The following is a 27,786-nucleotide window of genomic DNA, read 5'->3' as shown; positions in this document are numbered from 1 at the left end:
ATTGCAGTCCTTTTTATTTATAAATATTCAAATTACAACTTTGTATGGTTATGAGACGTAGTAGACCTGTGAAGTGGAGTTGATAAGAAGTGAGCCAATGGGACTTCTCCAGGTTTCGCAGGGCATTGGCAGTCCGCTCCAGCAGTGTGTTTTTCCAGTCTCGCAAAGTTAGATTCGGACACAATGTTTTTGGAGCCGTGGGGTAAAACACCTGAACTTCTTCTTTTAGTGGCTTAATGTGCTAAGAGACAGGGAACAAGAAGGACTGTTACAGACAACCAACTGAAATAATATTTTTGCTTGAATGAGTGCAATGTAGTTTGCTGATGTAGGCTATGCTAATGCATAAAAGAGAATCTTAAATAGCTTTAAACTCAGAAGTACAGTGGGTACGAAAAGTATTTATACTATATATTGCAGCCATTTGCTGAAATCATTTCTTTTCCTCATTAATGTACTCACAGCACCCCACATTGACAGAAAAACACAGAATAGTTTTTGCAGATTTATTAAAAAATAAAAACTGAAATATCACATGGGCCTAAGTATTTAGACCCTTTAAGATAAAGATAAAACCCTGACTGGTGGAGTGCTGCAAAGATGGTTGACTTTCTACAACTTTCTCCCATTTCCTGACTGCATCTCTGGAGCTCAGCCACAGTGGTCTTTGGGTTCTTCTTTACCTCTCTCACCAAAGCTCTTCTCCCCGATAACTCAGTTTGGCTGGACGGCCAGCTCTAGGAAGGGTTTTGGTCAACCCAAACATCTTCCATTTAAAAATTATGAAGGAACACTGTGCTCTTAGGAACCTTAAGTGCAGCAAGTATTTTTTTGTAACTTTGGCCAGATCTGTGCCTTGCCACAATTCTGTCTCTGAGCTTTTCAGGCAGTTGGTTTGACCTCATGATTCTCATTTGCTTTGACATGCATTGTGAGCTGTAAGGTCTTATATAGACAGGTATGTGGCTTTCCTACTTAAGTCCAATCACTATAATTAAACACAGCTGGACCTAAATTAAGGTGTAGAACCATCTCAAGGATGATCAAAAGAAATGGACAGCACCTGCGTATGAGTGATATAAGTGTCACAGCAAATACCTAAGTATTCAGACCCTTTACCGATATTTCAATTTTTCTTTTTTAATAAATCCGCAAAAATTTTAACAATTCTGTGTTTTTCTGTCAATATGGGATGCTGTGTGTACATTAATGAGGAAAAAATTACCTTAAATGATTTTAGCAAATGGCTGCAATACTGACAATGACAAAATAATAAGATTTTATTTAAAGCTATTAAAAGATAGCATTTTGGAAAACATAAACCACTTATTGCAAAATGATTAAATGACAGTTTTTAATTATTTTAATATTTATTATAAGTTTGTGATTTTCACCTGTACATAAATAGCACAACAAATTAAAATTTTAAATTGAAAGTTACAGTAAAATATTTGTATGCCAGAAAAGAAAGACGCATATTATATAAGCACATATTATTATATCACATTTTAGACAAAAACAAAACAAAATTGAAGCTGTTAAATAAAGCAGGTTCAGCAGGTAAAGTCCTGATGCCCAGGGAGCATTTGCAGGATGCTTAATAAAACATAAAACTGCACAAATAGTACCTAATGCAATAGCATTCTCAAAGCATTGTCACACCAAATACTGACTTTGTTTTATTAATTACTGTATACTAGGCTTTATAACTTTGTTTTTGTTGTTGTTTTAAGGCACCTTTTTCTAAAGCAGTTATTTGCATGTGACTTTTGCACAGTACTGTATTGGCCTTGAAAGTGACAGGGAAGGGTTGTGATTGTGACTAAGATCATGCATCTTACATTTTGAAAGCCATTCTGCCCTGGCCATGTTGTAGCATTTTGTCTGGTTTCCAAAGGAATGTCAAGTACCTCATGACGATAAGGTCCACCTATAAGAAGCAATACACACACACACACATTACATGCAAGTGTAATTAAACATAGGTTATAAAACTTAATGCTTGAGAACAGTACTATACAGTACAGAACAGACCTATTCTGGCTCACTTACTTACTCATCTTCTATACCGTTTTATCCTGTATTCAGGGTCGCAGTGAGCCTATCCCAGGAGGCTTAGGGCCAATCCACACACACTACGGGCAATTTGGGAATGCCAATTAGCCTAACCTGCATATCTTTGAACTGTGGGAGGAAACCCACCAAGCACTGGGAGAACATGCAAACTCCATGCACACAGAGACGGGAATCAAACCTGGACCCTGGAGGTGCAAGGCGACAGTGTTAACCACTACACCACCGTGTATAACACGCCTAACAATAACAATGCATATGCTCAGTTGCAACAATTTTGTATTAAATATCTCTCAGATCTGTAAAATTGCATCTCATCTACCTATGCAATTCTTATGTAACTCCTGAGAATGTTACCCACTACATCTACAGATGGATTACCATCGCACATCTCATCAAAAGCACATGCACAGTTCATTTGTATCTTAGCAATTAGAACTCCCTTTCAGGAGTAACGGGAAAGTAATAAATTTTTTTATTTAGCATAAACAGCTGGTTTGTTTTCAGGTATGATTTGTTTCCCTGTAGAAATATCCACTTACTGTAAATAGCAATCTTACACTGCACATTAAAATATGTAAACAGTTCTTACTTAGATAGTATGTATTGTGAATACAAATATCAAATTCAGATTGTGTTAATACAAATGGCATTAGTTTGCTAGTGAGCATAAAAAGTGGAGTTCGGCTCAATGGAAAAAAGTAATGTGGTATGATGTGTTTTGACTGACCCTATTTCAGAATGATGGGCATGTCAGGGTAAGAGGGGAAACACATTAAACAATGCACCCATCATGCATAGTGAATACTGTACAAGCCTCTAGGGGGCAGTGTTATGAGTTAGAATTGCTTCATTTGGTCAGGTCTAGGTTCAGATACTGTACTTTATGTGGAAATAAAATAAAATCAGTTTATAACCTGAAAGTAATAAATGCCTGCTATAGACATTAAACTTTCAGTTCAGTTGTGCTCAGTGCTGGCTTATTAGCAAATGCATTAGATTTTGTGTTCTTTTATACTATGTAGGATATTACAATGCTTGTTATTTACTTTCCTGTAAATATTTTTTACAGTTGTTACTTTACTGACAACCCAGATTCGACAGAATAATCTCAATTGATCATAAGATGATGGCAGTGCTCTGACCTTTACTCTTGCTGAGGATAGTGACTTGGGGTGCACTGGCTGGTATGAGGGGATTGATGGGGAGTTTGGAAGCGGCCCGTACCCCAGTGTCTGGATCATCTGGGCAGCGGTAGGAGGGAAACATGGCACAGTAGGGTATATGTGACTGGTATGGATGTTCTCTCTGGATGGAGACCTTAATTTGTTTTTTACTATAAGGACACAGACAGAAACTGAGCATAAGTTAAAGCAAGTGAACCCTCATCTGTTACTAACTGCATCACATCCATGATAAAAAAGGATGTGTGTCAGTCAATGTGCTTAACTTATAGACATTATAATCAGTTTACAAAGTGTGAAAACAGAGGGAAAACAGTCAACTTCTATATACTTACCCAACATTGATATCAGTCGGCTTGGGAATGCTAAATGGAGACAGGAGATCATAACCTTATTTACCGTATTGAAAAGTGCCCAGAAACATAAATATTGTACGTGTAAGAAAAAAGTTTTACTCACATCTCATCGTTCACTCGAACATTACTCTTTTTAGATGGAGTTAGGTCATAGTATTGCTCTACAGTAACCGAGCTGGTAACACAATATAAAGAAACTACTAATCGTGTGAGAAAAACAATTGTGTGTGATCTGACACATCTGAGTATTTCAATCTCAAAACATTCTATTTTACACAAAACATTTTCTGTTACATACAATATGTAACCATTACATTTATAAACACTAACCTTACTCCTTTTATTTTTTTAATTAGCACTAAACCTGTTATTTTCATTGTAGAGAACATGAAGCTGTTTACTCCGGTAATGTTGCTCCTCCATAACTAAAGTGTCGATGTCCTTTAATGACTGCAGGCACTCTTCCACTGTGAATATTTGATGCCATTTTTCTGCCAATGTTTTACTGTTTTTGCTATGAACACTCTTTAAGCTGACCCCACTGGGACTCCTAGAAAAAAGTAAACTTATTTTTATTAAAAATTAGTTAGTAAAAAACACTTATTTTCTTGTAATACTTATAACACTTAGTTATGTCTACAAAGCAGCCTTAGCTATAATACAGCCTATGTAAATATGTACAGTAAATGGAAAATAAATATAAATATGCTTTTAGTCTTTTCATACTAAATATTTCTCATTTTCTTATTTTGCATTATATATAAAAGCAAACACATTTTAACCAGGAAAGCCACTGGTGCCCCAAAACAACAGAACTGAATTCACACAATTATAATATAATATATTAAACATTAATTAAATATTATTCAATGCATTTGGTGCAGGTCATTGATGCCCACCTTGTTGTAGTCTGATAGAAAGCGTTCCTCCTTGGATGACTCTTGCTCCTCACTCTGTTCACTTTAACAGGAACAGGGAAATCTCTTCTTTTGCAAAAACGAAAAAAAAAAAAAAAGAGGCACAGTTCTACTGGTGTACCTAGTACTGGTAAGAGCTACAAGCTACATTTCAATCTGTTCCTGACCCCATAGGCTCAAATCCCCAGACTGGTCATGACGACGATACTGCAAACAGCAACAAAAAACCGATGAGTGACACCCAATCCTTCCCAGGGGCCACACTATGGAAGGAGAGCCGCATGATTTTTGTATTGTCTTCAAAAGCATTTAATGGCAGTGATATAAGATCCTGATTAGCTCACTGCTACTGACAGATCAGTTTTAAGCCATCAGAGGAACATAATTGAAAACAATGCAGATTTCAAGTTATCAAATTAAAGAACTGGCAGTTCTTACTCACTACTTTTCACCTACCAACCAACAAGAAATTTTAAATCTAAAATAGGTTTTAAAAAAACTTCATCTATAACTTCCAGATACAATCAGAGCGCTAAATGAAGTGTCCTGTCAGCATGGCCATTCAGGTTCCCCAGCTTTATTTGTGATGTGAATGGAGACACTGAAACCAGAGTAGACCTATCAGTAACTTCCTAGACTCTACAGAGTGAGCTATAGGCCTTTGCTCAAGTTACAGCCTGGTCAGCATGCTTTGACCTACAAACCTCATAACCTCTAAGGGACTTACACAAATGTGTGAATGTGAGGTGGTTGATGTATATTTGCTCGTATAAAATGATATAAAATAGATCTAAAATGTTTTTATTGGGTAGCATTGCCACCTCACAAGCTCTAGAGGCTGTGGTTCCATCCTGAGCTTGGGTTACTGTCTGTACAGAGTTTCGAACCCATGATTGCATGAATTTACACTGAGCTCCCCAGCGTCCTCACACTGTTCAAAAACATGCATATAGGTGGAGTGGCTATACTATATTGCCCTTAGGTAAGAATGAGCGTAAGAATGTGTATGTGCAAGGTGCCCTGCAAAGGACTGACATACCATCTGGACTGAACTCACCTTTCTTGCATACAGTACACTGCTCCTCAGATTGCCCCAAGCTCTTGACCAGAATATTAATTCAGGCATTTTAACGAACCAATTTAAAAAGTCATATGCACTATACTTTATATTTACAATCAAATTATGTAATTAGAACTTGCGTTAAATGTTTATGAAAGTACACACAAATAACTACTATTTTACAATTCACCACATGTTGAATTTTCTGATAGCTTTAAAATCATCAGATATAAAGAATTACTCATATTCATTTGGGTTTAAATGAGCAAAAAGTACAGATTCTTTGATTGGATAATCACTATTATTTTAACCCTAAAAGATGTGAAGAGATGCTTTGAATTTATTTAACAACCACGTAGGAAGATGTTGAGCAAATATAAATGAGGGAAATAATGTTAAACATGGTATGCTTAGGTTAAACTTTCTTTCTCATGTTCTATAATAATTATCTAGGGTATTTTTACACCCAGGCTGAGGTGCCAATTCATCACAGGGCACAAGCATACACACTCACGCAATCATACATACATACATACTGTATGGGCCAATTAGCCTAATCTGCCAATCTTTGGACTGTGGGAGGTAACCAGAGGTTACTCACCAAGCATGAAGAGAACAACATATACAAAAACTCAAAACCAGTAGTCCTGACTCTCAAGGTTCAAGGCCTAAGAGCTAAGCGCTATGCCACCATGTCACATTAAATTAAACTTAATAAATATTGTTTTTAGTCTTTCATTGCTCCCATTAAGGGGTCGCCACAGCAGACCATCCAGTCCGCACAACAACTTAGCACAGATGTCCTTTCTGACACAACTCTCCTATTTTATCCAGGTTTGGGACCGGCACTGCATGCCAGTGGTCCTAGGCTCAACAAGGTTATAGGGCAATGAAATTTTGTCAGTTGACTACAGTACCTGAATGTATGGAATGACCAGGTTATTGTAACAATTGTCTGAAACCTATCCCAGGAGAGTTAGGACACAAGACTGGGTAACACCCTGGACAGGGCGCCAAGCCTGGCCAAGATTCCATCGCAGACCAAGATCCATTCAGTCTTAAATTGTAAAAGAGCTGGAGCATGAAGACCCATTCTCACACATGAATTGACCGCAACAGAATCCTGACCCAAACCGCATTCAATTTCTGGGATGTGCTGGAGGATGTGCTAGAGACTTTATGGAGTGTTACAACTATCATATCATTAACAAAAGATCTCGGCCAAAAATTAATGCATCTCTAAACGGAAATACATGCTGTAATCTTCACAGCACCTGCCCACTGTACTCATAGCTGGGACAGATAGAACAAAATATTAGTGTGTGTGACTTTTTGGCCAGATTGTGTACAAACTTAAATTATTCTTTTGATTGTGTAAAGCTGCTTTGCGACAATTGTTAAATTAGCTATACAAATAAAATAGAATTGAATTGTATATTTATCATTAGGTTTATTGCGATTGATAACCACATTTTTGCATTTCTATTTTCTCCTGTTACTTTTGGTTTCCTCCCACAGTTCTAAGACATCCTGTGTAGGCTGATTGTCATTTCCAATTTGTTCGTAGTGTGTTATGCATGTATGAATATGCTTGTGCCCTGCGATGGGTTAGCACCCCATCCAGGGTATACCCAACCTTAAGAACTATGAAATAGACCTCATGCCCACCAATCACCTATACAGATTAGTGGTATACACAATAGATGAAAGGATGGATGTTTTGTGTCTTTATTGACATTATTTCTTTCTTATTTTTCTCTTTTAATCACAAGTCTCAAAACTAAATCCACAGCTTCATGGGTAAGTTGCCTAGCAACAGTGTTTTTATAACTTTAACTGGCATGTCTTCACCTTTGCATACTATGACTAGAAAACATCATCATCCTCCAATTACTCAAGCCTGAACTCTGAATGTCTTCTAAATAATTGCAGTTTAAATCATTATATCGTAGCACTCTTACATTTTGAAATCTGTTGTGCAACAAGGCATTAAGTTGGATGAGTGTGGAGGGCACTGCACATGTTTTGAGGGTAATGATAATAATACTGTATAATGTAAAATTATGTTGTTGTTCTTTCTGCTGCTCCTAAGGGGTTGCCACCCCTTATATTAAATATTAATATTAATAATAATGATAAAATCATAATGGATAATACCAATGAGCTTTTCTTAGGTGAGATGGAGTGTTAGGTGTTTTTGCTTTTGTGGTATCAATAAATGTTCTTAACAGGAGCTTCAGGATGAAGGACTTTGGCCACAAGCCTACTCTCCCCTATTATATAACAGCTACCGACTGGGAAATGTGCATGGTACAGGGTAATATAACACATTCGAGGAAAGCGCCTAAATTTAAATGAGCTCAAACATATACAATTGGCTTGTGTCACTGTGATTGACAGGAAAGAGCATATCATGTTTCCCATCCAGAAAGGTGGGCAGTATTGGTGGCATGGTCAGGATTCTTAGAACTCTCATTTTCCAGCAATAGGGGAAAACAAGCAAACAAAAACATAAATGAAGGGAATGTCTGTTTATTACCACTATAACATATATAATTACAATATGTTTGGAAGATATTCCACAAAATTAACTAAAAATGTTGTTCATTAAAAATTAAATGTTTCAAATGCCGAGGTAAGAGAAAAAAAAAATTCATTACCACAGATGTATTTGTTTTATAAGGCCATCATTAATCATTTCTATAAGTAAGATTCAGCTTTAACTAAGTTTAGGTTTAAACAGAGGTGTTCATTCTAGTCTAATTCAGCAGAAAGATTTTCTTTTACCAAGCAGAAACCACTTTTTTTAAAAGGGCAGGATTAGTTAATTAAAGATGGAAACAAGTTTAGATCTGCTTGGCTGGAATGAAATCCTGCAGGCACATTTTCCCTTTGCAGATTTGACACTGGAGTAGAAGCACCTTTTAATCCCTGCGTGACAGGGATTAAAAGGTGCAAATTTTAATCCCTGTTTTAAGCAAGTTTTAATCCCTGCGTGACACTGTGTTTCATGTGTTTACTTGTCATTTACAGAATGTCTTAAAATGGATTTTTAACCTTCTAATGAGACTTTGTTTTGCTTTACATGCGTGCACACATGTTATAACACAAAACAAAAACAAACACAAAATAAAATATGTTTTACACACACACACGTGGTGACAGTGTTATAGTAAACAGTACACGTGTGCATGGATGTTGATTATACCAGTAAGAGACGTGCACTAAGACCCAGCAGGGGAGTCGATTACCCATAGTTCCGCAGCGCAAGAGAGAGAAAAAACGCTGGCTCAGTTGTGATCTTGTGACGCTCGGCGTTAAAATAAGAAGTGTATGCGTGATACATGATACTCTGTACTCATAAACCAAGACTTGCTTGTTTTTCAAGTCAAAATTTATTAAAAATCTTTGCTCATCTTGCGGAAAACTCGCAAAGCGCGTTACTCGCGATCCGAAGTTTTACTGTTTCTGCTTCTTAAATCTAAAATACTTACATTTTACTTTTTGAGGAAGAAAATATATATCATTCATTACAGTTAGTTGACCAGCTTGTTGCTAACAAAATATAAACATGGAGGCATCCATTCTTTTTTTAATTTTCCTCTTTACAAGTTGAATATCCAAAGGTGTTTATTATATTATATTATATTATATTATTATATTATTCCATTCTGCCCATTACTAACTATGATAGGTTAAGCCTGATAGGATTAACCACTTTGAGCAGGTTCTGTGCACACAGTACATAGCCATTACTCTTACAAACAAGATACATCTTCATCTATTTCATGTTAATACATTAAAACCTTCCTTTGTTCTTTGCACTGGTTCTTTATCTTAGCTGCACATACCAGTTAGTATCACTGGATCATCCTTGATGTGACACAAAACAAATGCGACACTGATTTTTTTGTAAGCCTCCATTGGCAGTTTATTTTTACATGACATCCTAAAATGGAATTCTCAGAAGACTTTGTCAGTGGATTTAGAACAGACCTCAAACTTGAGTTCAGCAGTCAATTACTTTGCTTTGCCTCGGAGGAGGTGAGGATTTTAGCAGCACATTTACATTTGGTGTAATCTGAATGTAACAGAGCCTGGAGTGATTCCTTTCCCTTGGCTGCTGGCTAATACACTGCTATGGGGCATGTTTCATTAATACAGCAGTCCAACTAAGTGGTTGTAGACTGTTACTGACATAGTCTTAGGACCACTACACAGTGGCTCATTTAGCTAATGAGCATTTTGCAGTTTAGCTGGACAGTTTGTACTGAAGTTTATAGTTTGTCTGTATGTTCTGTACAATGTCTAAGTATTTTTACTTCTGTATAAAGCAAAACAATATTTTTTCTTAGACGTCTCAATCAAGAATTAAAACCTAAATTATATTAGATGCCAAAGCAAAATACACAAAAATTGTGTCTGTTTTACTCAATTGAATGAAATGTATAAATTTCCATAATTTCTATTTAATAAGTTTTTAAAAATTATTTACCATTACTTATTTTTGTTCAATTTACATATTTTACCTGTGTGAAAATTCTGCCCTTAATTAAAATACACTGATAGATTACATTAATCTTTTTTAGGCCACAGTAAAACTCTATATTTCCATACTCTATATTCTATATACTCCATATTTTACATAATTCTTCAAGACAGAATTCTAACAAATGATGAGGGTTTAAGAAACACTGAAAAAAAACACAATGTCATTCAGAAATGCATGTTTTTGTCATTTTCTGCAACAATGACAAGAGTAAGGTTTGTGATGGCATCAAGGTCGGTTAGATCAGTCAAATACTGTAGCAGTGAAATACTAATGAAAATGTTTGTTTTACTGCTTACACTTTGCAAAATTTTACATGTTCTTTCCATGGTCACGGGGTTTCCCCCATGATGTCTAATTTTCTGCCACCTTTGAAAACCATGTCAGGGGGTTGGGTGACTATGTTAATGCCCCATAAATGTGTGTGACTGTGTGAATATATATATATATACTCATGTCCCATTCAGGATGTGTAACCACCTTAAGCCCACTGTTTTTTGATCCAGCAAGAGTTTCACCAGTAATTAACACATTACTGTCATACTTGTGTAAGTGCTGTTGCCATTGCCTCATTGTATAACTTTAACTGTTGCAGGTTCACTAAATCAGTAAATGTATTTTTACAGTTTCTGTGATTATGTGAAATTCATAACTCATATTCCATACAAACAGGCTACTGCTTAGACATTTGATCAAACTGTGCTGCACAGAAGTCTAATAGAAATGTTGAAGGTCAATAAATCTAGTATTTTTTCTCTCATTTTTTCTTTCCACCCACATCAACCCACACACTCTCAAACACTCGCCTAAATAACCCATCCATACACACACTCAGACCATTATCACCACCTGGGGAAAAAACACACAGAACACAGCACCTCATAATTTGTAAGATGTTAAGGGGTTGGTTACAGGATGTAGAAAAGATGGTTAACAGTACTGGTTTAAATCATCACAATTTGATTTGCGTAGTCGTCTTTCATGAGGTCCACGGGGTTGCAAAATCTTGCAGAGAGACTTGTTAAAGAAACTTTATTCTTGCCTGAGACATATAGCTCGGTTTTTATAATATATTCTTGCACATGGGTTAGGGTTAGGGTTTTCTTTAATGGATTGACCCCAATGTCTGAAAATGAAGAATAAAAAGTGACGTGCGTTACAGGGACAAACGAAGAGAGCGCGCGCGTATGCGTGCGCGCGTGTGTGGGTATGAATGTGGTGACAGTGTGGTAGCAAGCGGCAGCTTTAATAGTGAAGTTCACATCACTACCATTCCGTCGACCCACTGGACTCATAGGACTCGCGACTTTTTTTGTTTGTTTGTTTGTTTGTTTTTCCATCCAGAATACTGCATCTGGGTATTCGGCTAATAATGACAACTTTTGACTTTTCAGACGTGGAGGCGTTTCTGGACCGCCACCCAGAACTCTTCGAGGACTATGTGATCCGTAAAAGCGGGCGCGCAGCGGTGAGCACACGCCTGACGGAGACGCGGCCGTGCAGCAGGTCCGCTCCGGAGGAGGAGCGCGAGGACGCGGACTGCGGGAAACGGCGCTCGTCGCACGCCGAGATGCGGCGTACGTTCGCGCGCTCCAAGGCGAACGCCACGCACCACACTTACGACGAGCGCACGAGCGTGGCGGCGCGGGAGTCGCAGGCCAGCGTGAGGCGGCGCGCGCTCTTGCGCAAGGCGAGCTCGCTGCCGCCCACCACGGCGCACATCCTGAGCGCGCTGCTGGAGTCGCGAGTGAACGTACCACGCTACGCCTCCAGCGCGCTCGATTACAAATACACGCTCAAGGAGTCCGACGAGCGCAAGTTTTTCCTCGAGCTCGTCAAGGACATCTCCGGCGAGCTCGACATCACCAACCTGGGCTACAAGATCCTAGTAAACGTGTGCGTCATGGTGAACGCAGACCGCTGCTCGCTCTTCCTGGTGGAAGGTCCAGCGCACGAGAGGACGTTAGTGTCCAAGTTTCTTGACGTGCACTCGGGCACAGCGGGGCGACCCTGCTCCAGCGCAATTCCCTTTGCCGAGGTGCAGCTGCCCTGGGGCAAGGGTATCATCGGCTACGTGGCCGAGCACGGCGAGACGGTCAACGTCCCAAACGCGTATGAGGTGAAAAACATCCTCCACTGGTGCTATTGCATTATAATTTAAATATGTACTATATACACACTCACTACCCACCTAATTAGGAACACTTGTAGACCTGTTAATTTGTGCAATTATCCAGTCAGCGAATCATCTGGCAATGCACAAAATTACACAGGTCAAGCGTTTCAGTTAATACTTATACTGTATCAACCATCAGAATGTGGAAAAAATAGGTCCTCTGTAATTTTAGCCCAGTGTTAACAATCCATGCTGGTGGAAGTAGTGTAATAGTGTGGGAAATGTTTTTTCATACTTTGGGCCCATTAACATGAAGCTGAAAGTGTTTAATCAACACTGGGGATTTTATTGTGCAGCATAATAGATTGTTCATTCATTAATTCATTCATTCATTCATCTTCTACATCGCTTATCCAATGTATAGGTTCAGGCAGCCTGGAGCCTTTCCCAGAAGACTGTGGGCACGAGGCATGGTACACCACGGAAGGCATGCCAATTTAACACAGGACACATACACATTGCGGGCAATTTGGAAACGCCAATTAGCTTAATATGCATGTCTTTGGACAGTGGGAGGAAACCAGAGTAGCCTGATAAAACCCACCAAACACAGAGAGAACATGCAAATCTCCATGACAAGAAGAGTTGAGGTTTTGCAAAGGAAGGTCATACACTGTCTTAGTATAATGTGCCTACTATAGTAGGATTTAGTATTGTTTTTTGAGTGTATAAATTATTTGTTCAGCAAATGACAACCAATTTAGGATCTCTTAAATAACATGGAAATCAAATTAAACATCTTTCACACTTTTGTTCATTCATTTTTCTCATCCTTGTTTCAAAGTGCAAGGACTACATACTCATTATTCCAACATAAATCACACTTATCCTACTGATTTCCAACTCTTAAAGCTGAAAATCATGAAACTTTGCACCACAAGTCCTCAGGTTTGCAGCCAAGAGCCCCTGTCCTAAATAATACAAACCATTCTTAGTTTGTCTTAGCTACTGTCAGGCTAAACTACAACATAATTTGTTAAATTATGTCAACTTGACCGAGAAACCTGATTTTTTTTTTCCAGAAGGCACCTCGCTTGTATTTTTTTTTTTTCTTACTGCAGTCAGGATGTAGGTCCCACGGTAGCTGAATTCTGGACATCATTATTACATGGCCAAGGGCAAGCCTTCCCCATTGGTCAGTTGCTGAACTTATTAATTCTCAGACTGCAGATCTGTCTTCTTGACACAGAATCGGAACAGTTAGTTTCAGTGGGAGCTGCTATATAAAGCGTCTCCTGCATTTAACTTTTTTTTTATGGACACATCCTTAGAACACAGTTATGCTAGGACAAATTGAACCTCTGTTGTCCTCGATTTGCAGCATCTTTCATCTATGTCACAGAAGAACAAGAAGGCCAGTGTCCACTGAATCCTTTGAACTCTTTAAACTGCCAGGGCCAGTCATCAGATTCAGTCTTTTATTTCTCACTATTGTAACTACATTGTTTTATCTTTTAAATTTTATTGCTTGTTTTATACACCAATCAGATATAAAACCAACACCACTGCCAGGTGAACTGAACAACATTAATCATCAACTGTACACCAGCAAACTGGTGACAGGATCATGGACACCCGAGGTTCACCCATGCCTGTGGGGACTAAAGGCAGCCTGCCCAGTCTGATCGCACAGAACAGCCAATGCAGCACAAATTGCACAAAAAATAAATGCTGACGATGATAGAAAGGCACCAGAACACCCAGTATACCATACACAATACCATCTGGCCTCCAAGCTCCTCAGGCCCCAATCTGAAAGAGCATCCATGGTCCATGCTAGACAAACAAGTCCTATCCATGGAGATCCCACCCAACAACCCACAGCACCCAAATGACCTGGTGCCAACATTCTGGTGCCAGACACCACAGCACACCAACAGTGGTCCTGCTGAGACATGTCTCAAGGTGGGGCACAAAAGGAACCCAAATCCTAGGAGGATTAAATGTTAATAGTTTTAATGTTATGGCTGAATGGTGTTGGTCATAGTAGTTATGATCTACACCAGGCATTTGATATGATTGTATGTTACAGTGTATTGATGAAAGTGTGTCAACTCAAGAATGTCATGATAAATCAACATAAATTAACTGCCAAATAAACAAGCAATAGAATTTAAGATTGAAAATTTATATGTTTGTCACAGCAAAGGAAGTTCTATTGGCAACATATAAAAAACCTTAAAAAGTTAAAAGCAATACCTAATCCTCAACAGATGATGTTTTTTAGAGCAAAATCAAGAGATATGTTCCTGTAATCATTGCATTTTTTACAGGACCATCGGTTTAGTGATGAGATTGACAAGTTGACAGGTTATAAAACTCAGTCAATCCTGTGCATGGCCATCTGTAACAGTGATGGAGAGGTGATTGGAGTGGTGCAGGCCATCAACAAAAAACCCAGTGGAACACCGTTTACTGAGGATGATGAAAAGGTGAGCTGAATCATCCTCTCTCTTCCAAGAATATACTCAAAATCTGAACCTGCCACTCTTAAAGTTTAATAATTTTGTGTCATGGATATGTTGTCATTTATAATATTCTTTTGAAGACTTATTTCAAAATATTTACCTGTGTAAAGCAATAATAATAATTATAATAATACATTTAATTTATAATACACTTATTATTTATATTTATACTCAACAAAAATATATACGCAACACCTTTGTTTCTGCTCCGATTTTTCATGAGATGGACTTAAAGATCTAAAATTCATTTCAGATACACAATATTACCATTTCTCTCAAACATTGTTCACAAATCAGTATAAATATGTGATAGTAAGCACTTCTGCTTTGCTGAGATAATCCATCCCACCTCACAGGTGTGCCACATCAAGATGCTGATCTGACATCATGAGTAGTGCACAGGTGTACCTTATACTGCCCAAAATAAAAGGCCACCCTGGACAGTGCAGTTTTGTCTCACAGCAAAATGCCACAGATGCCACAAGCATTGAGGGAGCGTGCAATTGGCATGCTGACAGCAGGAATGTCAACCAGATCTGTTGCTCGTGCATTGAATGTTCATTTCTCCACCATAAGCCGTCTCCAAAGGCGTTTCAGAGAATATGGCAGTACATCCAACCGGCCTCACAACTGCAGACCACGTGTAACCACACCAGCCCAGGACCTCCACATCCAGCAGGGTTACCTCCAAGATCGTCTGAGACCAGCCACTCAGACAGCTGCTAAAACAATTGGTTTGCATAACCAAACAATTTCTGCACAAACTGTCAAAACCGTCTCAGGGAAGCTCAACTCGTCGTCCTCATCGGGGTCTTGACCTGACTCCAGCTCGTCGCCGTAACAGACTCGAGTGGGCAAATGCTCACATTCGATGGCGTCTGGCACGTTGGAGGGGTGTTCTCTTCATGGATGAATCTCGGTTTACATTGTTCAGGGCAGATGGCAGACAGCGTGTGTGGCGTCGTGTGGGTGAGCGCTTTGCTGATGTCAATGTTGTGGCTTGAGTGGCCCATGGTGGTGGTGGGGTTATGGTATGGGCAGGCATCTGTTATGGACGAAGAACACAGGTACATTTTATTGATGGCATTTTGAATGCACAGAGATACCGTGATGAGATCCTGAGGCCCATTGTTGTGCCATACAGCCATGAACATCACCTCATGTTTCAGCAAGATAATGCACGGCCCCATGTTGCTAGGATTTGTACACAGTTCTTGGAAGCTGAAAATTTCCCAGGTCTTGCATGGCCAGCATACTCACCGAACATGTCACTCGTTGAGCATGTTTGGGATGTGCTTGACCGACGTATACGACAGCGTGTAACAGTTTCCACTAATATCCAACAGCTTCGCACAGCCATTGAAGAGGAGTGGACCAACATTCCACAGGCCACAATTGACAATCTGATAAACTCCATGCGAAGAAGATGTGTTGCACTGCATAAGGCAAATGGTAGTCACACCAGATACTGACCGGTTCTGAGTTCCCAGACCCCCAATAAAGCAAAAAACTGCACATTCCAGGATGGCCTTTTAATGTGGGCAGTATAAGGTACACCTGTGCACTACTCATGATGTCAGATCAGCATCTTGATGTGGCACACCTGTGAGGTGGGATGGATTATCTCAGCAAAGCAGAAGTGCTCACTATCACACATTTAGACTGATTTGTGAACAATGTTTGAGAGAAATGGTAATATTGTGTATCTGAAATGAATTTTAGATCTTTAAGTCCATCTCATGAAAAATCGGAGCAGAAACAAAGGTGTTGCGTTTGTAATTTTGTTAAGTGTAATTGAAGCAAATCTCAAAGTGCTACAAATTAATTCAACCCAAAAGCTCTGATAAAAAGATAAGTTTGGTTAAGACCAAATTTAAAAGCATCAAAAGTCTGTGGTGTCCTCAGGGAGAGCATTCCACAGTCTACATGCAGCTGAACAAAAAGCCTGATCTCCCATAGTATGAATTTTGGTCATAGGAGGTCTCAAAAGATGTACTGATGCAGAGCGGAGGTTGCGTGTGGACGTATGTGAGGCAATAAGTTCTTTGAGGTAGGGAGGGGCATCCCCATAAATACACTGGTGGGTAAGGAGGGCAACCTTGTAATCAATTCTGAATGAAACAGGGAGCCAGTGAAGAGATTTAAGAATTGGCGTAAAATGGTTGTATTTACGCCCTCTCATCAGGATCGTAGCGGCACTGTTCTGAATATACTGCAGCTTTTAAAGGATTTTTCCAGTAGAAATGAAAAGCCCAGCCTGGAGGAGACAAACGCATGGAATAACTTTTCTGCATCTGCAAAAGTGAGTGCTGGATGCAGTTTAGCAATATTCCTGAGGTGGAAATAAGACATCTTACACAAATGTTTGATGTGAGACTCATACGTCAAATGAGAGTCCATTTTAACCCCAAGGTTAATAACAGATGTTGACAATGGTATGTCCTGGCAAGAAAAGGTAATACTGGTAATGTTAGATGTCCTAACCTGGTGTGAGGTGCCTACTAAAATAGCTTCAGTCTTAGAGCTGTTCAGCTGCAGGAAGTTTTGCTTCATCCATGACCTTATCTCCTTCAAACAGATGGTCAAAGTGGATGATGGCAGAGTAGTCAAGGGGGTTGAATTTATCCTGAGGTAGAGTTGAGTATCATCAGCATGGGAATGAAATAGAATACCGTGCCGGCTGATGATACAACCCAGAGCAAGCAAATACAAAATAAACAAAATGGGACCGAGCACAGAGCCCTGAGGAACACCACAGGTGACATTGTGTGTAGCAGATTTAGCCTCTCCCAGGGCAAGATGCTTCGTTCTTTCAGTAAGATAAGATGAGAACTAGTTGTAAACAGAGTCAGAGATTGTTGTTGTGATCAACAGTATCAAAGGCCCAAGACAAGTCCAACAGGATGAGAATCGATGGAAACCCAGTATTAGCTGACATCAGCAGGTCATTTGTAAAGCACACTTGTACCAGGTTGTATTCACATTTAAATAAACTAATAGGGTGAAATTTTGTTACTTGATTCCTATAGCCAAATGGTAGAAATCTATTTCTACCTGAACTCTTTATAACATTTATCCTATGGTTATTTAATCATAGCAGACAAAGCCCCATCAGTTTGGTAAATATATATTTATATAAATTATAATATATATATATATATTGCCCCCACCCCCCAACATGCTTCACGCAGTTTTTGGTACTTGGAGTAAGAGTGGTATTTGGATTTAAATTTAAGTGATGATATTTGTTGGTGATCTCGAATGTCATCTATACAATGCAAATGTAGAATATAACCAAAAAAAATAAATTTTCTGAGCCCCTGGACATAAGCTTGTGTTTTCAATTCTGTATCCTGCATACTTGGTCTATTGATGATTTTGTTTGTTGTTTTTATTTTTTCTGTACTATAATTAAATAAAAACTCTCCATTGGGAGAACTGAGTATAAGATTTTGACTGCTGTATAGTTTAGTTAAATACATTTTTAAAATACATAATCAGTACAATGTTTTCAGTAAACATTGAAAGTCTTGTCATTTTCCCCAGTTTATTTCCAAGCCTCGATTCAGTGTATGATTTGACCTGGATACTGTTTGACTTACAGCACTTGAGAAAATTTGCATTATTTTATCATTTTTATCGCAAATTATAGTATTGACAACAATGTGTTTGAAAAGTAAAATCTTGGAAATATTTACATGAATTTCAGAGTTTTTCTCATTATAACCCATTTTAGCCTTAATGACAATGTGCACTTGAGCTGGCATGGACCTCACAAGTTTTCAAAACCTTACGATCCATTTTTGATTAAGTCCTTTAGAATGTCATCTGAAACATTCAACAGTCCAAAGCAATGGTTACATTTAAACAGGGATCTAGAAATAGTGTAGAAACATTTTATAATAAAAATTTCTTTGTCCAAAATATCCAAAAATCTAAAAGCTTTCTGTTTATTTACCTATTTATATGAAAAAAATACTTCTTTTCAATCTGGTGTCAGACTTTGGCCTTTAGACTTTTGGACTTTATTGTATATAATGTACAGCTACCTCAAAAAAAACTGTTACTTCTACATTTTCTCTCTCTCTCTCTCTCTCTCTCTCTCTCTCTCTCTTTATCGCTCTCTCTCTCTCTCTTTCTTTCTCTTTTTTTCTGTTCACTTCTTAGGTGCTACAGATGTACCTACCCTTTTGTGGGATATCTATCTCCAATGCCAAGCTCTTCTCTGAGTCCCGCAAAGAATACGATAGGAGCCGGGTGAGAGTCTAAGCTATACACTGGTTCTGCTCACAGCCTGAAGAACATTGATAAATAATGCATACCAAATTCCAGCTTGCTTCTCAGTCAAGTTTCTACTGAACAGACAGATTTACAGAATGTATTCAGTTATTTGATGTGGTAATGCACTGAAATGTGTGTGTGGGGGAAACATGACAGCATATTAGTGTTTTGAATATGGACACTATGCATTTTTTAAGCTTGGTTTAAGTTTGATACAGACTTTTATGCTGAATGCTGTGGTGCAATGAGTAAATATGCAAATATGCATATGCTGTGGTGCAATGAGTAAATTGAGTGCATGCTGTTTGTACAGGCTCTTTTAGAGGTGGTGAATGATCTGTTTGAGGAGCAGACAGACCTGGAGAAGATTGTGAGAAAGATCATGCAGCGAGCACTTACCCTGCTTCAGTGTGAACGCTGTTCTGTGCTGCTACTAGAGGACATCCACTCACCTGTACAGCATTCATTTATATTTACACCATTTATATCACCCTTTGCTCTTATCTATCTATCTATCTATCTATCTATCTATCTATCTATCTATCTATCTATCTATTTAGTTAGAGAAATTCTTAAAGGCTCTTGTGATATAGTCATTCATGTCTTGCATCACATTCTCGTTACTCAGTTTGTTACATGTATGCATTGTAGGTGGTAAAGTTCTCAAAGACATTTGAGCTTATGTCACCATTTTGCAATGCGGATCATGACATAAGGTGAGCACTACACTTTACATGCTGTATAAATGTTGGCAATTCATTATTGGTAAAGATCTGAAGTATAAAAGATATAAAAAAAATTTAATTAACAGACAAATTTGAGAGATTTTATGATTTTACCTCCTAATTTGGCCATTAAATTCCCATCCATTAGCTAGCACTTCCATATAAGTTGTCAGTTTCTAATCAGTATCAGGACTAATAAATGTTTCTACCAAGGCACATAAGACCAAAACATACAGTATGTTTCAAGCATTTGCATATGCTACATCACAGGGCAGCTGAGCACATTTAGGAGAGTGCTTTCTCCCCTGTCGTGCATACATGAGCTGACAGATGCCAAAGTTTGTAGGTAATTTTTTTGTAGATTCTACCTTACAATCTCCCCAAAACAGGGCAATTGAATTTCTATTTTTGGGCAAATTTAAATTGGAAAAGAATTGTAGAGAATACAGAGACATCCTGCACAATTATGTGCTTCCAACTTTGTGGCAACAGTTTGGGGAAGAACCAGATATGTGTGATTTAAGTTTAGCCATGTACACTACCTCTCAAAAGTTTGGGATCACTTGAATGTGATCCCAATAAGTTTACCCATGTACACTACCGCTCAAAAGTTTGGGATCACTTGAAAATTCCTTTGTTTTTTTGTTTAGTGATTTTTTTTTTCTACATTCTACAACAAAACTGTTGTAGAATACATTAAATAAATTCTACAACTATGAAATAAAACACATGGAACAAGGTAATTACATAACACTAACAACAAGAACGGTCAATTGTTATTTTAAGACATGGAGAGCAACCTTTTTGGAATATTTCTTGTAAAAACAGTGTTGTCAAAGGCATTTGCAAAACCCATCAAGCACCATGATGAAACCAGCTCTCATGAAGACCATGCCAGGAGAGCAAGACCAAAACTTACCTCAGCTGCAGAGGAGAAGCTCATTTAGAGTTACCAGCCTTAAAAATGAACAATTAACAGCAGCTCAGATTAGAGCTGTTATGAAAGCTTTAAAAATCATGATTAGCAGAAACATCTCAACATTAACTGTTCAAATGAGATTATTGTATATTTTGGATGCCTTCATATTGTTTTACAATGTAAAAAGAAATAAAAATCAGGATTGACCATAGAGTTAGAAAGTGATCCCCAAACTTTTGAGCAGTAATATACAGTATACAGTATACAATGTAGTGAAAAAGTAATTAAACAACAGAGATGTGTGTGGTATGAAATTTACAGCAAGTAATTATATTTTGACTGTTTTTTTTTACCAGTACATACAGTATTGTTTTAAACTGATGCAGCTGTATCAAATTATCTAAACAGTTACAAACAGGCGAATCCTTACATATTACCTATTCAACAGATTTACCTCTTACAATTTTTTTTTTTTTTTTTTTTTGCACTAGAATTTAATTAACATTAGAAGACCTCCTGTGTAATTCGATGTACTCACTCTTATGGCTGTAGTCACTAAATAATGTACAGTAATGAATAAATAACAAACTTTTTTATACTCATTGCCTCCTTCTTTCCCTTTCCCTTTTTCATCTCTTTCTCTGTGCATGTGTGCATGTGCCTTTATTCAACATCAGCATGGAGAAGGTGTCCTGTTCTGACTGGCTGATCAATAACAGCATTGCTGAGTTGGTGGCATCTACAGGCCTGCCTGTTAATATAAGCGATGTGTGTCAGGATCCTCGGTTTGATTCTGAGGTGTGCATCTGTACATACACACACACACACACACACTGCCATTAAGGCAATAAGTATGATATCTATTTCCCTAGATTTTTTTTATTCAGTTGTGCCAGATGTATATATTTAGTAGCCAATTCTACTTCCAGATTGTCACTTGTATAATAGCACTGCATAAATTATCTGCAGGTGTTTTGTGCATGCTATTCTATCAGTTACCTTCAATTTAATATTTCAGGGGGTTCTCTGAATTAAGGTTTTCTACAATGATGATCTGTATCGTAACACCAAATCCTCTGCTTACATTTTCCTGGAAGAGTATTCTGCTTTAATACAAATACAAAATATTATACCAAAGCTAACTCAAATAACAGTGATTAAAATGAATATCACACTGTAGGTTAATTATTAACAAAAACATTCATCCACAATCCAAATTTTTTGCCTCACACCAGAAGAGCAAAGGCAAAAATTATTTAATATCATTTTAATTGCATGAGTGTGTTTGTTCACAGGCTGACCAGGCCTCAGGCTTTCACATCAGGTCAGTGCTATGTGTCCCGATTTGGAACAGAACCCATCAAATAATTGGTGAGTTTCCTGCATTATGATTGATATACATGCATTTAGGTGTATGTTTACTAAGCTGGAAAACTTAGACAACTTTGTAACATAACAAACATAATTGATTGTAATTCTTCAGTTTCTTAACCATGTAGTAATATTAGGGTGCATGCTAACTTCACTGCTGTAATGACAGTCCACTCTTTATAGTGCATACAGTACTGTATGTAAACATATCCATTATTCATGCATATGTTCACATACGTTGCTCCATTTCAACAATCACATAAATAAAAGCTAGTTGAATAAGAGCTCCATCTTATAAACAATCTTTTGCCTATCGAGTGAGTGAATGAGTGGGTGCACTACAGCTAAAAACCCTCTCAAATTTTCCAGGTGTTGCTCAGATTCTCAATCGCTTGGACAGGAAGACATTTAATGATGCAGATCAAAGATTATTTGAGGTGTGCGTTTTGGTATATTATTAATGGTTTATTTCTGTCGATAATGGAGATGTTATAATAATAATTTATTGTGTTTATTACAGGCTTTTGTTATTTTCTGTGGCCTTGGCATCAACAATACAATGATGTACAACCAAGTGAAGAAAGCCTGGGCAAAACAGTCTGTGGCTCTGGATGTAAGCAGAATATAATGTGTTTATATGTGTTGAAACAAATGTTTTGGAAATGTAGTTCATGGACTGAGATCTACCTATCTATCTATCTATCTATCTATCTATCTATCTATATCTATATATATATATATCTATCTATCTATATATACAGTATGTATGTTCTGACCCCAAGTGTTTGCATGATATTTACTATTTATGCTTTCAGATGCTGTCTTATCATGCTACATGTTCAAAAGCTGAAGTAGATCGTCTCAAGGTAACATACAACCATGCCCACACACAATACCCAGTTATCATCCTTTGACTCTTTTTGTATAGAATGAGGTATTACATGAAACAGATGATTGTGAAAAAAACATAGTAAAAATGTCTGACCCCTAGACCGCACATTTCTTTTATGGTCTGGATAGTGGATAAGGTGTCAATTACATTAATTAAAGTGTCCAATATATGGCCTTTATGATTAAATCCTGAATAAAATGCAACTGCCAGAGTTTATGAACGCCAAATAAAAATTCCTGGGATTAGTGCGATGTTTTAAGTGCATGTTTGTCTTATTTGATGTTAAGAAGACTTAAACCACTTTTTAACAACTTACAAAGCCTAAATATACACAGATAAATTACTAATGGGTATAAGGAGCTGTGGGTACATGTTTCATAACATAACACAGTTCTTATTCATTTCTATTATAGTTACTTTTTAATATATTATTTTTTATTATAAAATATTTTTATTATAGTACACATTTTCTTCAGTAATCCAGCAGGTGGTATTAGACTACTACTACTCTCTTTTTTCAGGTAGAGTGATGTGACTTCTTGTAATGTAAACTGAACACAACTTGCTTAAGCCAATGTTATTTTGCCAGAATATAAAAATCAATGGTTCGCCCTGCTGCCTGTTAAATTGGTCATGCTGCTGTTTAATGTATTGATTAGGGTCTTTTGGGGTCACATATTTTGGGTCACATAGGGGTCACATATTTTGTTTAGTTCTATAATGGTGTGTTCTCAATCATTATCATTTGTTTTAATTTTGTTATGTTGTTTTAATTGTATTACAATAATGATTTACCCTTGAGGGTTAAAAATATGGTAAAATATCCTCTATTTATCTGGGCCTCATGCTAATATGTTTAATTATTTGATATCAAGTATTATTGGTCATTTTTTTCCCGAAATCTTATGTTGTCTTCCAGGCTGCTAAGATCCCACTGAGCAGTGAACTGGGAATCGATGAGTTCTACTTTAATGACTTTTCTCTGGACAATGATGCCATGATCACTGCCTCCCTGCGCATGTTTCTGGAGCTTAGTGTTGTGCAAAAGTTTAAGATTGATTATGAGGTAAGGAGCAGAGGCATGGAAGTCATACCCCCAGCTATAATAGTCATCAATTACTAATACATCCCAAGACAGGCAGAGACTGAGTTGCTCAGCTTAATTGAATGCTCAGCAGTAGGGAAATATTAACAAGACTTAGTCACACTATATTCTTCTGCCCGTTTAGGTTTTGTGCCGCTGGCTGCTCACTGTAAGAAAGAACTACCGCACTGTGGCCTATCACAACTGGAGACATGCTTTTAATGTTTCTCAGTGTATGTTCGTCATGATAAATGTGAGTTAAGCTGATAAGAGTAGCTGTTTTTAAGCCAACTATAAATATGTTAATAGATTGAGCCATGATCTGAACAAAGTTAATAGACATTTTTTTTCATGAACTTATGTCTGTCCTTTGGCAGACTGCAGGGTTCCAGGATTTTCTTACAGACACAGAGACTCTGGCATTAATGGTTGGATCTCTGTGCCATGACCTGGATCATCGTGGAACCAACAATGCATTTCAAGCCAAGTGAGCCAAAAAGTCATCATTGTTTTGCACACACCAGTCTACTTAGCTGCCAGCATCTGTCAAAAAGGGTAGCATAGCTTTAGTGATTTTGCAGCTATCTGTAAATATTTGTCTGTGGTTTGTGATCTCTCTGCAGGTCAGGATCAGCACTGGCATTGCTGTATGGAACATCAGCTACTCTTGAGCATCACCATTTCAACCATGCTGTTATGATCCTGCAGAGTGAGGTGACTGCTTTTTGTTGCTTTTGAAAGATCCGTACTGCAACATGTATAATGTACAATAAGGAATGATTCAGTGCCTTTTTTATGAGCTCATGAGCTCTTGTTTTAGATAGAATATTTAATTTAAAGACCTGCCAGTGTTGATTAATTGGATGCTTTAGCTCCTAGCTTTTTAATCATTACCAACCCCTATATCGATTTCCTGTTGCTGTATAATAAGCTTCTTTAGCCAATTAACTCAGGTAAGAAGAGACCCTTTGGGTCTGTGCCACTGAAGTGGAAAGAGGAACAATGTTTCATAAAGGCAGCACTTGTTTAAAAAGCATGCAAGACTGTGTCTATTTGAATAACAAAGTCTTATGCCTATTTGTAGAAGTGAACCAGCGAGGACAGTATATGCAAACATTGCATCAGGATTTGGTCATCCTTAGAGATTAGATTTCCTCTTTTGAAGTTGAGATGGAAGGGATGTCCAAGGTCTTTCTCTCTGTCTTTGATTAGGAAGAGTCATAATATTATTGCCTTATAGCATTACTGCCTTACAGCAATACTTGCTTCTTGTTTAAAAGATTAGTGCTTCTTGAACTATTTATGAATAAAGTGCGGTCATGCACAAGCATATGTATTTCTCCCCCATGGAGATGCTAACACAAACACAGTCTTACCAGCTTATTCACTGTCTTGGTTAAACAGAATGAATCAAAAGGCTTTATCTTTAAATGTTTACAATCTAACACTTTGTGAAAACTTAGCACCTTCTACATGTTTTTGTACCGAAAAAGTTAGTTTCCCTCTAACATAAAGCATATGCACATTATTTGTTGAATGTATTCATTAGAGAATATCTGTGATTTGTCATTCTTTACTCTTTCCTTGGAACTTATTCAAATTTGCCTAATCTCCCTCCTAGTGTTGTAATCAAGAAACATTAGCATAAGCTTAAAATTTATTTCGGCTGCGTCATGATGTCTATGGCACTACTGTTTAGCTTATTTGTGAAATAAAACAAGTGCTAGTATATTCCTGTCAAGTTCTTTTTTTAAATTACATTGTCGTGCAGGCATACCATTACTATGTGTTCATAACTCACTAAAGTGAATCACAATATCCATTGCTATGTTAACATTTTTTTAACATTAGTTTATTAACTCTGAGTGATGCCTAAATACTAACAGCAAAACAAATTTGTTATTTTCAACAGGGGCACAATATTTTTGCCAATCTCAGCTCTAAAGAGTACAGCAACATGATGCAGCTCTTAAAGCAGGCCATTCTGTCTACAGATCTCAACTTATATTTCCAGTAAGTTTTGTACACCAAGAACTACAAACTTGCCAATAGCATTAAGTTAATATCCCTTGAGAAAAAGCACAAATGCACTTGAAATGCACCACTAAATCTTTAACACAATTTATATAAAGTATCCACAGAGGGGCGCCACTAGAACAGAGGCATGTTCGAAGTTTCCTTTGGTCAGACTTAAGTGTTAAGCTATAGTACATATCTATACATATGTATATGTGTGTTTTTTTTTTAGTTATATGCATGCTCTTATGTTTTGTGTTTGATCTTACAAACACCGCCAGTTCCATTTTTTTCTTCTCCGTAACAGAAAAAGAACCAAGTTCTTTGAGTATGTCCTGTCTGGAGCCTTCACCTGGTCAATTCAGGAGCATAGAGACATTTTTAGGTCAATAAATTTTCTTTATTTTATTTAAATACTTAATTTACACCACAAGCACAAACTTGATAATGGCTATATAACAGGTCCATGCTTATGACTGCGTGTGATGTGGGTGCTGTGACCCGACCATGGGAGATCTCTAAGCAGGTCCCTTTGTCTTATTTTTATTATAGGCTTAATTAATTTTTTAGATAAAACATCTGTGTAGTAAATATTTCACTGTAGTGTTCTCTCTCATAACAGGTGGCAGAGTTGGTGACAAGTGAGTTCTTTGAGCAGGGTGATAGGGAGCGATTTGAGCTTAAGCTCACACCATCTGTAAGTGCTTTTGTTTGCCTATGTCTCAATTTTTAAGCTCATAGTCCTTCAATTAATTTGGAAAGTACACATTCTTAATATTAACCTGTACAATTTGAAAAGGTATCTATTACTGCATATACAGTATGCTGAATTCTTACTCTTAATCTAACAAAAATTAATACCATAAACTCCATGGTGTCATGTTCATTATCTCAAAGGCCATTTTTGATCGCAATCGCAAAGATGAACTTCCTGCACTTCAGCTCGAATGGATCGATGGCATTTGTAAGCCCCTGTATGAGGTAAAAAACACTTCAACCAAATTATAATACCTTCTGGTAGTTTTGCCATAATAGTTAATGAAGTCATCTTTTGAAAAGGCTTTGGTGAAGCTGAATAGGAAGCTCAAGCCAATGGTAGATGGGATGCATGCCAATCGAAAAAAATGGGAGGAACTCTGTTTGTCCTATCAACAAGCACGCCAAATCTCAGAGTCCTCCAATCCCTGTCCAGAACTGGAAGAAGAAGAATCAAGGCACTGCACAGACTCCACCCTTTCACAGTCATGTGAACCTGTGTCAACCAAGCAAAGCACAGAGTCTACCCATATGGTGGAGTTAAATTAGAGCGCAGCAACAAATCAGAACTCAGCATTTATGGCAAATCAGGGCGAACACGGCAAAGACACTGCTACTGGAGTGAAAATTGCAATGCCAAGGCAATTTCAGTGGCTTTAGTATTTCAACAGCACAATATTTAATATATATATAATAATATATATATTATATAATATATATGTATTATATTATATATTTAGCTAATATATAAACACATTAATACCTTAGAGTTTAAAAAAGATAACCTTGATCAAGCTAAACTCTACATTACCATACAGCATATTATATTGTACCAAGCTTTGGGGAATGGACTGGATAGTAATGCAATTGAATTAAACAACAAATTAGCAACTACTTTAGGTTACTACTGTGATGGCTAAACCATAAAAATATTCATAAGATATGCTATTACTGCAGAT

At 37.6% G+C, this 27,786-nt stretch overlaps 1 protein-coding gene across 1 annotated transcript; it reads left to right on the top strand.

Moving 5' to 3' along the window:
* Positions 1–11,480: 11,480 nt before the first annotated feature.
* On the top strand, positions 11,481–27,376 carry pde11al (phosphodiesterase 11a, like). The gene is made up of 20 exons (XM_053494713.1): positions 11,481–12,258; positions 14,589–14,747; positions 18,951–19,040; positions 19,378–19,518; positions 19,716–19,780; positions 21,386–21,506; positions 22,004–22,079; positions 22,449–22,516; positions 22,600–22,692; positions 22,895–22,945; positions 23,891–24,037; positions 24,201–24,308; positions 24,433–24,542; positions 24,679–24,769; positions 25,968–26,068; positions 26,379–26,456; positions 26,534–26,597; positions 26,694–26,768; positions 26,969–27,052; positions 27,131–27,376. The coding sequence occupies exons 1-20, from the start codon at positions 11,512–11,514 to the stop codon at positions 27,374–27,376; spliced, it is 2,715 nt and encodes a 904-aa protein (XP_053350688.1). The 5' UTR covers positions 11,481–11,511.
* The last annotated feature ends 410 nt before the right edge of the window (positions 27,377–27,786 follow it).

The sequence above is a fragment of the Clarias gariepinus genome, chromosome 4 (assembly GCF_024256425.1).
Source record: "Clarias gariepinus isolate MV-2021 ecotype Netherlands chromosome 4, CGAR_prim_01v2, whole genome shotgun sequence".
Classification (NCBI taxonomy): Eukaryota; Metazoa; Chordata; class Actinopteri; order Siluriformes; family Clariidae; genus Clarias; species Clarias gariepinus.
This window is presented reverse-complemented; position numbering and strand designations above follow the sequence as displayed.